Source organism: Heterodontus francisci, chromosome 1 (genome assembly GCF_036365525.1).
Source record: "Heterodontus francisci isolate sHetFra1 chromosome 1, sHetFra1.hap1, whole genome shotgun sequence".
In the NCBI taxonomy this organism is placed as follows: domain Eukaryota; kingdom Metazoa; phylum Chordata; class Chondrichthyes; order Heterodontiformes; family Heterodontidae; genus Heterodontus; species Heterodontus francisci.
This window is the reverse complement of record NC_090371.1, coordinates 97,657,204-97,674,464: the sequence shown is the minus strand read 5'-3', so window position 1 is coordinate 97,674,464 and position 17,261 is coordinate 97,657,204. Positions and strand designations below refer to the sequence as shown.

General features: G+C 43.0%; 1 protein-coding gene across 1 annotated transcript in view; it reads right to left on the bottom strand.

The window, feature by feature from the left end:
• Positions 1-17,261, bottom strand: part of mtrex (Mtr4 exosome RNA helicase) — a 215,437-nt gene that overhangs the window by 65,337 nt on the left and 132,839 nt on the right. The window contains exon 19 of the mRNA XM_068033040.1: positions 4,852-4,980. Within this exon, the coding sequence (XP_067889141.1) occupies positions 4,852-4,980 (129 nt within the window). The remainder of the gene's footprint in view (positions 1-4,851; positions 4,981-17,261) is intronic.

The window sequence follows — 17,261 nt, the reverse complement described above, 5'->3', positions numbered from 1 at the left end:
CATTGTTGCAGATGCACTGAATATCTGTCTGACGCATGGCTCATTATCAAGTATTGTGAATGGAACTGGTCACTGTGGAATCGGTGAACAGCCTGATTTTAAATATTAAGATAGAGCGCAGGCCACTGTTGAAGCAGTTGAAGAAGGTTGGAAGGAAGTTGCTTCACTGAGGAACACTTGCAGCCATATCCTACAGCTATAACAGCTGGCCTGATAATTGCAACAACTTACTTTGCGGGGTTAATATCAGGTCGAAAGAGACTGAAAATAATTGCTTTTATAACACATTTTGTCACTTGTTAAAAAAATAAAGTACAGATGAAATCAAAGCAATGGAATTACATGCATCAGCAATAATCTGCTCACTGACACTCAGTTTGGGTTCCAACAGGGCCACTCGGCTCCTGACCTCATCACAGCCTTACTTCAAACATGGACAAAACAGCTGAACTCCAGAAGCGAGGTGAGAGTGACTGCCCTTGACATCAAAGCAGCAGTTGACCGAGTATGGCACCAAGGAGCCCAAGCAAAACTGGAGTCGATGGGAAGCAGGGAGAAAACTCTCCGCCGGTTGGCGTCATAACTAGCACAAAGGAAGATGGAAGTGGTTGTTGGAGGTCAATCATCTCAGCTCCAGGACATCACTGCAGGAGTTCCTCAGGGTAGTGTCCTAGGCTCAACCATCTTCAGCTGCTTCATCAATGACCTTCCTTCAATCATAAGGTCAGAAGTGGGGATGTTCGCTGATGATCGAACAACGTTCAGCACCATTCCCGACTTCTCAGATACTGAAGCAGTCCGTGTTCAGATGCAGCAAGACCTGGACAACATCCAGGCTTGGGTTGATAAGTGTCAAGTAACATTTGCTCCACACAAGTGCTAGGCAATGATCATCTCAAACAAGAGAGAATCTAACCATCTCCCCATGATGGTCAATGGCATTACCGCCACTGGATCCCCCACTATCAACATTTTAAAAAAAAATTCATTCATGGGATGTGGGCGTCGCTGGCCAGACCAGCATTTATTGCCCATCCCTAATTGCCCTCGAGAAGGTGGTGGTGAGCTGCCTTCTTGAACCGCTGCAGTCTATTTCGGGTAGGTACACCCACAGTGCTGTTAGGAAGGGAGTTCCAAGATTTTGACCCAGCAACAGTGAAGGAATGGCGATATAGTTCCAAGACAGGATGGTACGTGACTTGGAGGGGAACTTGCAGGTGGTGGTGTTCCCATGCATTTGCTGCCCTTGTCCTTCTAGTTGGTAGAGGTTGTGGGTTTGGAAGGTGCTGTCAAAGGAGCCTTGGTGTGTTGCTGCAGTGCATCTTGTAGATGGTACACACTGCTGCCACTGTGCGTCTGTGGTGGAGGGAGTGAATGTTTGTGGATGGGGTGCCAATCAAGCGGGCTGCTTTGACCTGGATGGTGTCGAGCTTCTTGAGTGTTGTTGGAGCTGCACCCATCCAGGCAAGTATTCCATCACACTCCTGACTTGTGTATTGTAGATGGTGGACAGGCTTTGGGGAGACAGGAAGTGAGCTACTCACCGCAGGATTCCTAGCCTCTGAGCTGCTCTTGTAGCCACGGTATTTATATGGCTACTCCAATTCAGTTTCTAGTCAATGGTAGCCCCTAGGATGTTGATAGTAGGGGATTCAGCGATGATGATGCCACTGAATGTCATGGGGAGATGATTCGATTCTCTCTTGTTGGAGATGGTCATTGCCTGGCACTTGTGTGGCGTGAATGTTACTTGCCACTTATCAACCCAAGCCTGGATATTGTCCAAGTCTTGCTGCACTACACAGACTGCTTCAGTATCTGAGGAGTCACGAATGGTGCTGAACATTGTGCAATCATTAGCGAACATCCCCACTTCTGACCTTATGACTGAAGGAAGGTCATTGATGAAGCAGCTGAAGATGGTTGGGCCTAGGACACTACCCTGAGGAACTCCTGGTGATGTCCCGGAGCTCAGGTGATTGACCTCCAACAACCACAACCATCTTCCTTTGCCCTCGGTATGACTCCAGCCAGCGGAGAGTTTTCCCCTTGATTCCCATTGACTCCAGTTTTGCTAGAGCTACTTGATGCCATACTCGGTCAACTGCTGCCTTGAAGTCAAGGGCAGTCACTCTCACCTCACCTCTTGAGTTGAGCTCTTCTGTCCATGTTTGTACCAAGGCTGTAATGAGGTCAGGTGCTGAGTGGCCCTGGCAGAACGCAAACTGAGCGTCACTGAGCATCCTGGAGGTTACCACTGACCGGAAACTGAAATGGACCAACCACATAAATGCTGTGGCTACAAGAGCAGGTCAGAGGCTGGGAATTCTGTGACGAGTAACTGATCTGCTGTCTCCCAAAGTCTGTCCATCATCTATGAGATCAAGCCAGGTGTGTGATGGAATACTTTCCACTTGCCTGGATGGGTGCAGTTCCAACAACACTTAAGGAGCACTACACCATCCAGGACAAAGTAGCCAGCTTGATTAGGACCCCATCCACCACCTTCAACCTTCCACCTTCACTGTCACTGGGTCAAAATCCTGGAACTCCCTTCCTAATAGCACTGTTGGTGTATCTACACCCCAAGGACTGTAGCGGCTCAAGAAGGCAGCTCACCTCTACCTTCTCAAAGGCAATTAAGGTTGGACAATAAATTCTGGCCTTGCCAGTGACGCCTGCATCCCCCGAACGAATAAGAAAAAAAATTATTTGCTGCCATTTCATCAAGTCACTGTGCTAATACTAAATTGTCCAAATTATGCCACTATAGTGTTTCTTTTGACTGCAATACCAGGGATAAGAATTAATGTTAAGATGGAGTTAGGAGCATAGGAAATAGGAGAAGTAGGCCCTCAGCCCCTCGAGCCTGCTCCACTATTGAACTGGATCATGGCTGATCTTCTGCCTCAATGCCATTTTCCCACACTATCCCCATATCCCTTGATATCTATAATATCAAGAAATCCATCGATCTCTGTCTTCAATACACTCAATGACTATGCCTCCACAGCCCTCTGGGTAGAGAATTCTGAGGATTCACCACTTTGAGTGAAGAATTCCTCCTCATCTCAGTCCTAAATGGCCTATCTCTTATTCTGTTTCCCTGGTTCTAGACCACACCCCACCAGCCAAGGAAAACAGCCTTGCTGCATCTACCCTCTCGAGCCCTTTAAGAATTTTGTATGCTTCAATATAATGACCTCTCCTTCTAAATCAGAGAATACAGGCCCAGTCTCCTCAATTTCTCTTTCTAGGACAATCCCATCATTCCAGTAATCAGTCTGGTGAACCTTCATTGCACTCGCTCTATAGCAAGTATATGCTTCCTTAGGTAAGAGGACCAAAACTGTATACAATACTCCAGGTGTGGTCTCACCAAGGCTCTATACAATTGCAGCAAGACTTCTTTACTCCTGCACTCAAATCCTCTTGCAATAAATGCCAACATACCACTTGCCTTCCTAATTGCTCGCTGCACCTGCATGTTAGCTTTCAGTGACTTATGAACAATGATAGCCAGGTCCCTTTGGACATCAACATTTCCCAATCTCTCAGCATTTAAGAAATACTCTGCATTTCTGTTTTTCCTACCAAAGTGGATAACTTCACATTTTTTCATCAGCCATGTTCTTGCCCATTCACTTAGCCTGTCCAAGTCCCCATTAAGCCTCCTTGCATCCTCCTCACAACTTGCATTCCCACCTAGTTTTGTATCATCAGCAAATATGGAAATATTACATTTGGTCCACACATCCGGGGCGGCACAGTGGCGCAGTGGTTAGCACTGCAGCCTCACAGCTCCAGGGACCCGGGTTCGATTCTGGGTATTGCCTGTGTGGAGTTTGCAAGTTCTCCCTGTGTCTGCGTGGGTTTTCTCCGGGTGCTCCGGTTTCCTCCCACAAGCCAAAAGACTTGCAGGTTGGTAGGTAAATTGACCATTATAAATTGTCACTAGTATAGGTAGATGGTAGGGAAATATAGGGACAGGTGGGGATGTTTGGTAGGAATATGGGATTAGTGTAGGATTAGTATAAATGGGTGGTTGATGGTCGGCACAGACTCGGTGGGCCGAAGGGCCTGTTTGTGCTGTATCTCTAATCTAATCTAAAAAAAACCATCCAAATCATTGATATAGATTGTGAATAGTTGGGTCCAAGCACTGATCCTTGCGGTACCCCACTCGTCACAGCCTGACAATCTGAGAATGACCCGTTTATTCTTGCTCTGTTTTCTGTTCTTTAACCAATTCTCAATTCATGTGAGTAGATTACCCCCAATCCCAAGTGTTCTAATTTTGCTTACTAACCTGTGTGGGACCTTATTGAAAGCCTTCTGAAAATCCAAATTTATACTACAATCACTAAAATCAAACTGATTTGAGAAGGCCTTCTTGAACTAGGTATGACACCTTACTAGGGTGCTCGACAAACTTCTGATTTACGTTGTCACTTTTCATTGATGTGCACTTAAAACGTCTTGCTATTGATGCACAACTAGCAGTATCATCCTACCATTAGCATACAATTCGCATATCTACACATATTCAACATATTGCTGAAAGTGCGTCATCAACTAGGGTTAAAATTTCTGGTAGGCAGGGTTTTAGATCAGGACTTAAAACAGAAAGTGCTGGAAATACTCAGCAGGTCTGACAGCATCTGTGGAGAGAGAAGCAGAGTTAACGTTTCAAGACTGCTAAGTAGTTCCAGCACTTTGTTTTTATTTAAAATTTCCAGCATCCGCAATGTATTGCTTTTTATTTTAGATCTGGACTCCTCCCGGAACTATTCTGCAGCATTATATTAATGTCGTTTTCAACTGTATTTACAAGAACTGCAATTCACAAACCTGCATCTCTCCTTTCTCTCCTGGTTTTGCTGGTTTAGCTGCCCCTGATGCTGCAAGCTTCACACTGTCTTTACTGCAATGCAACAGAACTTCCACGACATACAACGGATCCAGCTCTCCAGAGTTAGGCTGTGAATATGAACAAGGATGTAAAACTGTAACCAGAGCTCAAACTGCTTTTAGTATACTTTTAATATTTGTGTAAATTTTCTATGATAGATATCCTGCAAATCATAGAAAAACTAAACATCTGAATAAAACTACAAAGTTTTTTTTTATAAAAAGACATGCAACACAAAGACTTGAGAACCCAGATGTCTACTTGTGAAGCTTTATGACTTAACTATTAAATTTACAAACATTTTACGATTATATTAATAAAGCTGCATGCCAGGATTTGTGGAATTAATGGTAAAGTGGAGAACTAGATTTGAAGGAGGTTTAGCAAGAAGTAGTAAGAAAAGAAAAAGGTCTAATTTGCAATATTGACTATTGGTGATCTAGTGGGATCTGTTTTGTGCATACAATTTTTAAATTAACATGGAGGAATGTACTTATTGCAATCTAAAATGATTTCTGATGGCAACAAATCTGTGATCAGATGACAGTATTTAAAAACATCTAGAACAAATCGTTCCGATGAAGGGTCACTGACCCGAAACGTTAACTCTGCTTCTCTTTCCACAGATGCTGCCAGACCTGCTGAGTGGTTCCAGCATTTCTTGTTTTTATTTCAGATTTCCAGCATCCGCAGTATTTTGCTTTTATAGAACAAATCAATGTTTTGTGCTAAATAATGGCAGATGAATTTTAAATTGGTTGTTGCAATGCTATTCACATTGAAGCAGGAACTATAAAATATCTGACCAAAATGAAAGGGTTACTATTTTGGAAATCTGTTAGCAAAAGTGGAAAAAGAATTCACTAGAGTATTATAAAGGATGTTATAGCAGAACACCTGGAAAGCATAAATGGGATTGGACAAAGTCAGCATGGGTTTACAAAAGGGAAATCATGCTTAACAAATCTACTGGAGCTTTTTGAGGATGTAACTAGTAGAATAGATAAGGGAGAACCAGTGGATGTGGTGTATTTGGATTTTCAGAAAGCTTTTGATAAGGTCCAACATAAGAGGTTAGTGTGCAAAATTAAAGCTCATGGGATTGGGGGTAATATACTGGCATGGATTGAGAATTGGTTGACAGACAGAAAACAGAGAGTAGGAATAAACGGGTCTTTTTCCGGGTGGCAGGCAGTGACTAGCGCGGTTACCGCAGGGATCAGTGCTTGGGCCCCAGCGATTCACAATATATATTAATGACTTGGGTGAGTGAACTAAATGTAACATTTCCAAGTTTGCAGACGACACAAAGCTGGGGGTGGGGGGATGGTGGAAGTGAGATGTGAGGAGGATACAAACAGGCTTCAGAGTGATTTGGACAAGTTGGGTGACTGGTCAAATGCATGGCAGATGTAGTATAACGTGGATAAATGTGAGGTTATCCACTTTGGTTGTAAAAGATTATCTGAATGGTGATAGATTGGGAAAGGGGGAGGTGCAATGAGACCTGGGTGTCCTTGTACACCAGTCGTTGAAAGCAAGCATTCAGATGCAGCAAGCAATTAAGAAGGCGAATGGTATGTTGGCCTTCATTGCAAGAGGATTTGAGTACAGGAGCAAGGATGTGTTACTGCTGTTATACAGGGCCTTGGTGAGACAACATCTGGAGTACTGTGTGCAGTTTTGGTCTCCTTATCTGAGGATGTTCTTGTCATGGAAGAAGTGCAAAGAAGATTTACTAGGCTGATTCCTGGAATAGCAGTATTGACGTATGAGGAGAGATTGGGTCGACTAGACCTATATTCACTAGAGTTTAGAAGAATGAGAGGGGATCTCATAGAAACCTATAAAATTCTAACAGGACTAGACAGGCCAGTTGCAGGGAGGATGTTCCCTATTGCTGGGAAGACCAGAACCAGGGATCACAGTCTCAGGATACGGGGGTATGCCATTTAGAAGCGAGATGAGGAGAAATTTCATTCCCTCAGAGGGTGGTGAACCTGTGAAATTCTCTACCGCAGAAGGCAGTGGAGGCCAAATCATTAAATATATTCAAGGAGGAGGTAGATATATTTCTTAATGCCAAAGGAATCAAGGGATATGGGGAGAAAGCAGGAACAGGGTACTGAATTAGATGATAAGCCATGATGTTCTTTGAATGGCCTGAAGGACCAAATGGCCTACTCCTGCGCCCATTTCCTATGTTTCACCGAGAAGATTACCTGGTCAATATGAAACATAAGTCAAGTTCCTCTAGGACTAATTTGGCAATGGCAACATGCAACTTAGCATACAGATCTGAACGGTTCACTATCAATCAGCAAAGTTTGTTAAACTCAGCCAGCACAACAATGAACTTGTTACAATCAGCATCACTGACCCTGGGCTTGGAAGGTGAATCTGAGACAGGATCCCTGATCCATCTCCAAAGACCTCTGCTGGAAAATGCATCTAAGTTGGCATTCAGTGAGATCAAGATTTGGCTTAGCTCTGACAATTTACTTCATGGAACTGTCTCTGAAAACTCACTTCTGGGCTCATATATGAAGACTGGCCCTGTGAAACATATACTGGAGGAGGCACAGAGTGTCTATCGAACTCTCATCCAGCATGATTCAACCACTTCAGCATAGGACAGAAGAAACAATGATCTCATCATATGCATCTTAAGCATCTGTATGCTTTCACTGATAAGAATCAAATGACAGGAGACTATAGCGCAGTTTTTGTATAGTGCTGGGAATTCTGGAAGAGGTTGGAAACCTGATTTGATTCTCTTGTCAATTTATATTTGAGTAGTATCATTTTCTTAGTAAGGAGAAACTGAGTGGGATTTCAAGGCACATAGTTTCCTGTTAGCCTGTAAATATGGCAGAGAGTAGGCATAAATGGTTCATGTCCTGGTTGGCAAGATCTAACGAGTGGTGTGTCACAGGGATCTGTGCTGGGGCCTCAACTTTTCACAATTTATATAAATGACTTAGATGAGAGGATTGAAGGTATGATTGCTAAATTTGCTGATACAAAGATAGGTAGGAAAGTAACTTGTGAAGAGGACATAAGGAGGCTACAAAAGGGATACAGATAGGTTAAGTGTCTGGGCAAAGACCTGGCAAATGGAGTATAATGTGGGAAAGTGTGAAATTGTCCACTTTGGCAGGAAGACTAAAAAAAGCATATTAACTAAATGGTGAGAGATTGAAGAGCTCTGAGATGCAGAGGAATCTGGGTGTCCTAGTGCATGACTCGCAAAAGGTTAATTTGTAGGTACAGCACATAATTAGGAAAGCTAATAGAATGTTATCATTTATCGTGAGGGAAATTGAATACAAAAGTAGGGAGATTAGGCTTCAGTTATACCGGGCATTGGCGAGACCACATCTGGAGTACTGTGTACATTATTGGTCTCCTTATTTAAGGAAGGATGTAAATATTTTGGAGGCAGCCCAGAGAAGGTTTACTGGACTAATACCTGGAATAGGTGGGTTGTTTTATGAGGAAAGATTGGACAGGCTAGGCATGTATCTGCTGGAATTTAGAAGAGTAAGAGGTGACTTGATTGAAACATATAAGATCCGGAGGGGTCTTGACAGGGTGGATGTGGAAAGGATGTTTCCCCTTGTGGGAGAATCTCGAACTAGGGATCACTGTTTCAAAATAAGGGGTCGCCCATTTAAGACAGAGATGAGGAGAAATTTGTTCTCAGAGGGTCATGAGTCTTTGGAATTCTCTTCCTTAAAAGGCAGTGGTAGCAGAGTCATTGAATATTTTTAAGGCAGAGGTCAACAGATTCTTGATAAGCAAGGGGTTGGAATGTTATCCGGGGTAGGTGGAAATGTGGAGTAATCAGTTCAGCCATGAACTTACTGAATAGCACAGCAGGCTCGAAGGGTCAAGTGGCCTACTCCTGCTCCTAATTCGTATGTTCATATGTACAGGAATATGTTCAATATGCTGGAGGATGCATTCACATTTCTTGAGTATGTGCCCCACTGTGGAACGCTGAAGACAAGAATTACAACTGTTTTTGCCAATTGCACCTTCTATGATATATCTGATATCTGAGGCACCAACGTAGTGATATTACCCAACACTCAATATTTTCTGTCACAAGGAACATGTAGGCTGTACTAAACTTTTCACGTCAAGAAAATCTTTTGCTTCCAATTTTTTTTTTGGGGGGGCGGGGGGGCAGGCGGGGAGGGTTCTTCTGCCTTTTTGCAGTTGATAAATCAAGTCACATAATCCAATTAGATACTGAGCATCTAATATTTACCATTCAATTCTGGGATACTTTAATTCCTGTCACTACCCCCCATAATTTACTGGTGTCCCCCACGTGTGGTGACTCCTTTCACTGTGGAGAATAGCTGATTTGGGTTGAATGGTATCCTTCATTGCTCAAAATGCATTATTTGCCTATGCTGGATTTGTGTGTTAAATTAACTAGAATAATTGTCAATTAATCCAGCTTGTCTAACTGAATAAAAATGTCAACAGCATTTCTAACAAGCACACAATCTCGAACCTCACCCTTTAGTCGCATAAGTTATAGATCTGGCCCAGTGATGATGGAAGGCCCAGTTGTTCACGTGAAAAAGCATTTTTATAAACCTTGAAATGAACATAAAGGAATATGGGTGATCTTTAAAGAGGAGATATTTCAGGTACAGGCTAGGTACATTCCAACAAGGGGAACCAAAGTCAGGACTCATTAGATGACGAGGGAGATAGAGAATATACAGTCATAGACTGGTTACAACACAGGAAAAGTCCATTTACCCCCATTGTGTCCGTTCTGGCTCTTTGCAAAAGCAACTCACCTAGTCCCACCTTGCTGCCTTTTCCCCAAAGCCCTGCAAATTTCTTCTCTTCAGATAATTATCCAGTTCTCTTTTGAAGGACTCGATTAAATCTGCCTCCACCACATTCTCATGCAGTGCATTCCAGATCCTAACCACTTGCTGTGTAAGAAAGTTTTTCCTCATGTCACCGCTGCTTCTTCTGCTTATCACCTGAAATCGGTGTCCTGGATCCTTCGGCCAATAGGAACAGTTTCGCCCTATATACTCTGCTCAGATCACTCATGCTTTTGAGCACTTCTATCAAATCTCCTCTTAATCTTCTCTTCTCCAAGGAGAACAGACATAGCTTCTCCAAACAATCCACATAACTGATGTCCCTCATCCCTGGCACCATTCTCATGAATCTTTTCTGCACCCTCTCTAGTGCCTTCACATCCTTAAGTGTAGTGCCCACAACTGGACATAATACTCCAGTTGAGGCCTAACCAGTGATTTTTTTTTAATTTTTTATACAGGTTTATCAGAACTTTTGTACTCTATGCCCCTGTGTATAAAGCCCAGTATCCCATATTCTTTAGTAACCATTTTCTCAACTGCCCTGCAACCTTCAATGATTTGTGCACATATACCTGCAAGTCCCTCTGCTCCCGCACCCCCTTTAGAATTGTACCTTTTAACGTATATTGCCTCTCCTCGTCTGTCTACCAAAATGAATCACTTCATACTTTTCTGCATTCTGCCACTTGTCTGCCCATCCACCAGCCTGTCTATGACCTCTTGAAGTTTACCACTATCCTCCTCGCAGTTCACCATATTTCTAAGTTTTGAGTCAGCCGCAAATTTTGAAATTGTGCTCTGTACATCAAAATCTAGGTCGTCGATATACTTCAAGAAAGGAGGGGTCCCAACATTGACCCCTGGGGAACCCTACTATCTGGCTTCCTCCAGTCCAAAAACAACTATACACAACTACTCTCTGCTTCCTGTCACTCAGCCAATTTCATACCCACGCTGCTACTGTTCTACTTATTCCATGGGCTCTAACTTTGCAGCACGTTATCAGATGTCTTTTGGAAGTCCTTGCACACCACATCAACTGCATTACCTTCATCAACCCTCTCCGCTACTTTTGCCCTTAACAAGTCCATGCTGGCTTTTCTTAATTAATGCACATTTGTCCAAGTGACTATTTATTTTGTCCTGCATTCTAGTTTCAAAAAGCTTTCCCATCACCGAGGTTAAACTGACTCGCCTTATTTGCTGGGCTTGGCCTGACACCCTTTTTTGCACAAGGGTATAGCATTTACAATTCTCCAGTCCTCTGGCACCAAACCTGTTATTGAAGGACTATTGGAAAATTATGACCGATGCTTCCACAATTTCCACCCTCACTTCCCGAAGTACCTTGGAAGCATCTTATCCTGTTCTGGCATCTCATCAACTTGAAGTACAGCCAGCCTATCTAATACTGCCATTTTATCAAATTTTAGCCCATCCAGTGTCTCAACCACCTCCTATTTCACCATGACTTGGGCAGCAACTTCTTCCTTGGTAAAGACAGGTGCAAAGTACTCACTGAGTACCTCAGCCATGCCCTCTGCCTCCATGTGTAAAACCCCTTTTTGGTCCCTAATCAGCCCTACTCCTCCTTTTACCATTTATATGCCTATTTAATGAAATAAAAAGTGTATGATGCATGTCAAGTGAATTCTTCAAGTGAAAACCAGTCTATACCACCAGACTAAGAGCAGGGTGGGGCCAATTAGGGACAAAGGTGGTAATATATTCTTCGAGGTGCAGGGCAAGACCGAATAATTAATGAGTACTTTGCATCATTGTTTACTAAGGAAGAGGATGCTGACAAAATATCGGTAAAAGTGGAGATGACAGAGGTAATGATGAGGTGAAAATTGATAGGCAGAATGTACAGGAAAGGCTGGCTATGGTTAGAGTGGATAAGTCACCTGCTCAGGATGACTTGCAACCTAGGTTGCTAAAGGAAGTGGGAGTGCAGACAGTGGAAGGGCTTAATCTTCCAATCATCCTTGGATATGGGAGAGGTGCCAAAGGATTGCAGAAGTGGCAAATGGTCAGACCCTTATTCAAGCATGCAGGTGCAACAGGCGGTAAAAAAGGCAAACGGTATGTTGACCTTCATAGCGAGAGGACAGGAGCAAGGATGTCTTGCTGCAATTATACAGGGCCTTGTTGAGGCCACACCTGGAATATTGTGTGCAGTTTTGGTCTTATCTGAGGAAGGATGTTCTTGCTATAGAGGGAGTGCAGCAAAGGTTTACCAGACTGATTCCTGGGATGGCAGGACTAACGTATGAGGAGAGATTGAGTCGGTTAGGATTATATTCGCTGGAGTTCAGAAAACGGGGTGGGGGGGGTGGGGGGGGGGATCTCATAGAAACCGATAAAATTCTCACAGGACTTGACAGGATAGATGCAGGAAGGATGTTCCCGATGGTGGGGGAGTCCAGAATCAGGGATCATAGTCTAAGGATCTGGGGTAAACCTTTCAGGACTGAGATCAGGAGCAATTACTTCAGTGGTGAGCCTGTGGAATTTGCTACCACAGAAAGCAGTTGAGGCCAAAACATTGTGTTTTCAAGAAGGAGTTAGATATAGCTCTTGGGGCGAAAGGGATCAAAGGATATGGGGCGAAAGCGGGAACAGGTTACTCAGTTGGATGATCAGCCATGATTATAATGAATGGCGGACCAGGCTTGAAGGGCCGAATGGCCTACTCCTGCTCCTATTTTCTAAGTTTCTATGTATGTTTAAGACCGGGGGCAAGGACATTCCTAGTAAGTACAAGCCAGTCAATTTGACATCAGTGGTAGGTAACATTTTACAAACAATAATCAGGTGACAGAAAAATCAACAGGCACTTGGAGCCATCACAGATTTGTAAAAGACAGTTGGTGCTTCAAACTAAATGAATCTATTGATGAAGTAACAGAGAAGTTTGATGAAGGGAATGCAATAAATGTTGTCTGTCTCACGCTTTCTTAAAATTTATACAAAGTGCCATATAAAAGGCTGATTAACAAAACTGAGGCTCATGAATAGGAGGGTCAGTGTCAGCTTGGATAGAAAATTGGCTTAAGGACAGAAAACAGCTAGTTGGGTAATCGGTTGCTTTTCAGGCTGGAGGATGGTCGACAGTGGAGTTACCCAAGGTTCAGTGCTAGGACCACTTTATATACAAGTGACCTAGATATAGGAATATAAAGTAAAATTTCAAAATTTGCCAATAATACCAAATTTGCAGGCGTGGCAGTAAGAATGATGCAATTTGGCTTCAAAAAGACAGAGATAGGCTAGCAGAATGGGCAGACAAATGGCAGATAGAATTTAATATAGCCAAGTGTGAGGTGATGCATTTTGGAAGAATAAATAGGGATAGGCAATATTGACTTAATGGCACAATTCTAAAGTGTGTGCAGGGACAGAAGGACCTTGGAGTCCATGTGCACTGATCCTTGAAGGTGGCAACATATTGAGAGATATATATTGAACCACAGTGTACCATTGCTGAAGGGAGTGGTTACTAAATTCAATGGCACAGGAACCAAACACGCAAACTGTTCTTTCCTGAATGGTGCCAAGTTTCAAGTGTTGTTGCAGTTACACCCATTCGGCAAAGTATTCCATTCCATTCTTGCTGTAAGCAGTATAGATGGTGGGCAGAAGGTGAGCCAGATTTGATATGGTTGACTCAGTTAAGCTTCTGAATCAAAGCTGGCCAAGATATATTGACTTGTTATTTCACTGATTCAAGTAAAAAGGAACATTTCTGAGATCCACACAGCTTTGATACATTTCATTTTGTTACTTTGAAGCCGGAGATCTTGAATTATGTGAAATTCAGTAGTCCAGTGAAATATGCTGTGTTTCCTCTTGTTGACCAGAACAAACATAACTGCTCGCTTGCAGCCTGAAACATGTCATCTGGCAGAGCATTGCTAGCTGGTTACTCAGAGAAATTAGGAGCTTATGGTGTTTCTCCATATTATTTTCAATGTGTACCTCATTGCTATAAGGGGCCATTGTTCAACATATGGTCTGCTATCTAGTTCTTTGGTGCATAAGGTCACATTTCAGTTCACAAGGAATGTGGTCCTGCCTGTGCAAATGGTTCTTTGTGTAGGAAATTAGTAAAAGTATCTTAAGTGTAGCCAAATTACAACTGGATGTTTGACATGCATTGAATGAAAGCACCCCTCACACACCATAACTTGTCTAATCTCAATTGTTTTTCTTCCCCCAATGCCATCTGGAATGCCCCACCTCATGTGACTTCCTACTTCAACCCCTATAAAGCATCAAAAGCTTTGCAATTGCTAGCTCTTTTTAAAAGTACACAAGAAAAACTTGCATTATATGGTGACTCTAATTGTCCCTAGGGTACTTCACAGCTGCCGAAGGAAAAGATGAAAATCAAGCTAAGTTAGAGATATTAAGAGGGGTGCTTAAAAGCTTGGTTAAAGTGATGGGTTTTCAAGAGTCTCAAAGCAAGAGACAAGATGCCAGTCAAAATTCAAGAGTGAGAGACTCAGGTGGTCATAGGTACATCGTGAAAGGAGGGCGTATGTACATGAAGTCAGAATCAGAGGACTGGATATTTGGGAGTATAGGTGGTGGTGTATGCTTGGAGCAAATGAGAAAGATTGGGAATGGTAAGGTCATGGAGGGAGTTAAAAATAAAAATCAGAACTGTAAATTTGAGGCATTGGAGAATTGTGAGCCAATGTAGGTCAGAAATGACAGATGATTTTACCTTCCATAACAGCGCTTTTGATAAGTCTTCGTTTAGCCTCAACCGAGGGTTCCCCCCCACTGTGGTTGACAGGGCCCTCAACCGTGTCCGGCCCATTTCCTGCATCTCTACCCTCACCCCTTCCCGTCCCTCCCAGAATCATGACAGTTTTCCCCTTGTCCTCACTTTCCACCCCATCAGCCTCCATATCCAAAGGATCATCCTCCGCTATTTCCACCACTTCCAGCGCGATGCCACTACCAAATGCATCTTTCCCTCCCTTCCCCTGTCAGCATTCCAAAGGGATCATTACGTCCGCGACACCCTGGTCCACTCCTCCATTACCCCCACCACCCCTTCCTACGGCACCTTCCCCTGCAATCGCAGGAGGTGTAATACCTGCCCATTTACCTCCTCTCTCCTCACTATCACAGGCCCCAAACACTCCTTTCAGGTGAAGCAGCCATTTACTTGCACTTCTTTCAATTTAGTATACTGTATTCGCTGCTCACAATGTGGTCCCCTCTTTATTGGAAAGACCAAACGCAGACTGGGTGACCGCTTTGCGGAACACCTCTGCTCAGTCCGAAAACACGACTCCGAGCTTCCGGTTGCTTGCCATTTCAACACTCCCCCCTGCTCTCAACTTGGTCCTGGGAATGCTGCAGTGTTCCAGTGAAAATCAAAGCAAACTCGAGGAACAGCATCTCATTTACCGATTAGGCACACGACAGCCTGCCGGACTGAACAATGAGTTCAATAATTTCAGAGCATGATGGACCCCCATTTTACTTTTATTTTTAGTTATTTTAAAATATTTTTTGTGTTTATTTTATTTTATCTTAGTTTGTTCAGCCTACCCTCTGTTTTTTTCATGTTTGCACTTGTGGCTGTTCAGTTTTCAGTCCATTAACACCCTATCTGTACTCATCCTTTGTCTTTCAACACAAGATTAACATATTGTTTACCTTTACTCCATGACCTTCTGGTTGGTTATTCTGTGACCTTATTCTATCTACACCTTCTCCTTTGTTAGCTCTTGCCCCACCCCGACTTTACTTGCTTAAAACCTTTCACATTTCTAATAACTGCCAGTTCTGAAGAAGGGTCACTGACTTGAAATGTTAACTCTGCTTCTCTCTCCACAGATGCTGCCAGACCTGCTGAGTATTTCCAGCATTTCTTGTTTTTATTTCAGATTTCCAGCAGCAGCAGTATTTTGCTTTTATTTATAATCAGGACATGGAGTGGAATAGGATAGGGGAAGCCAAGCTTTAGATGAGTTGACATAAACGGAGGATGGTGGATGGGAAATCAGGCAGGATAGCATTGGAACATTCAAGTCTGAAGGTGACACATGGATGAATGAGAGTTTCAGTCTCAGATGGGCTGAGGTAAGGCAGATGCAGATAAAGTTACCGATATGGAAGTAGTCAAGAGTTTGTGAAGGAGAGGATATGGAGTCAGAAGCTCAGTTCGAGCTCAAATAAAATTTGAATGGTGTAAATAGTGTGAAGCAGTAGCCAGATAGGTGGATGTCGTTAGCTGAAGGAGCTAATGATGGCTTTAGACTTCCTGTTTAGTTGGAGGAATTTGCCAGAACTCACACAAACAATCTAACACTGGAGAGGCAAGAGAGAGGTCAACAGAAATGATGAGAGAGATACAGCTGCATAAGTGGAAGCTGTGAATGATGTTATCAAGTTGCAGCTTGTACATGTGGAAGAGGAGGCAGCCAAGGATGGATCTTTGTCCCACATCTTAGGTAAAGGTGTGGGGATGTGAAGAAAAGCCATTGGTTGTGATATTCCAGTTCAATCGTTCTCTTGGTTGAAGGACTCCTTTTCAAATGGATCAGTAATCACGGACCTCCCATTTAACTTAAAATGCTAAATATTCATAATATGAAAGTGCTGCATGTAAAGAGTGTTTTAATAATGCTTTTAAGAAAAATGGTATTTAGTGGTACGTAATGTTTTAGAAACAATCAGGGGGAAAAAATCAATAGGCACTTGGAAAGATTTGCGTTAATTAAGGAGAGCCATCACGGATTTGTAAAAAACAGACGTGGGTGGGGTTGGGGAAGTGGGCAGGAGCACAGAGAAGCTTGGCATGGAGAAAATACCATGGGAGCAGAGCACACTATCCTAGAACACTGTCCTAAAAACAAGTTTCTTCGAAGTCTTCAACCACAAAACACGAACTATTGCTGCAGAGTTTAAGTCCGTGTGTGAATGAAACTATCATTTGAAGAATGAAGGTGGTCTAGTTCTTTCACCTTTCCCCCTCCACAGTAGGAAGAAGTTGCACCTTTGTAGGAGGAGGAAAGTCCAAACAAAAGGTGCCAAAACAGATGTGCCAAATCTTTGCTTGGGTTTTGGCCAAATTTAAACAATCTGGTAAACATATGAAAGGTACTCTGTGCTCTATACATATATTCAATTGAAACCTAATTAAGAAGCAGCTATGGATCATTGAGTTGTTCACTGGCTAAATGGTATAAAGCAAAGTATACTCCATTAATCATTCCACTGCACACTGCTTTCCCACCAGGTTCTGAGGCAGCTGAATAAACAAATTAACAAACTTGCAGTTATATTGTACCTTGCATGCTCTCATGATGTCCCAAAGCAGTTTACAGCTAATTAAATACTCCTGAATTGTACCCACTGGGGCACTCTAAGAAATACAGCAGTCAATTTGCACACAGCAAGGCCCTACTAACAGCAATAAGATAACTGACCAGATGATCTGTTTTCATGGTGTGGGTTGAGGA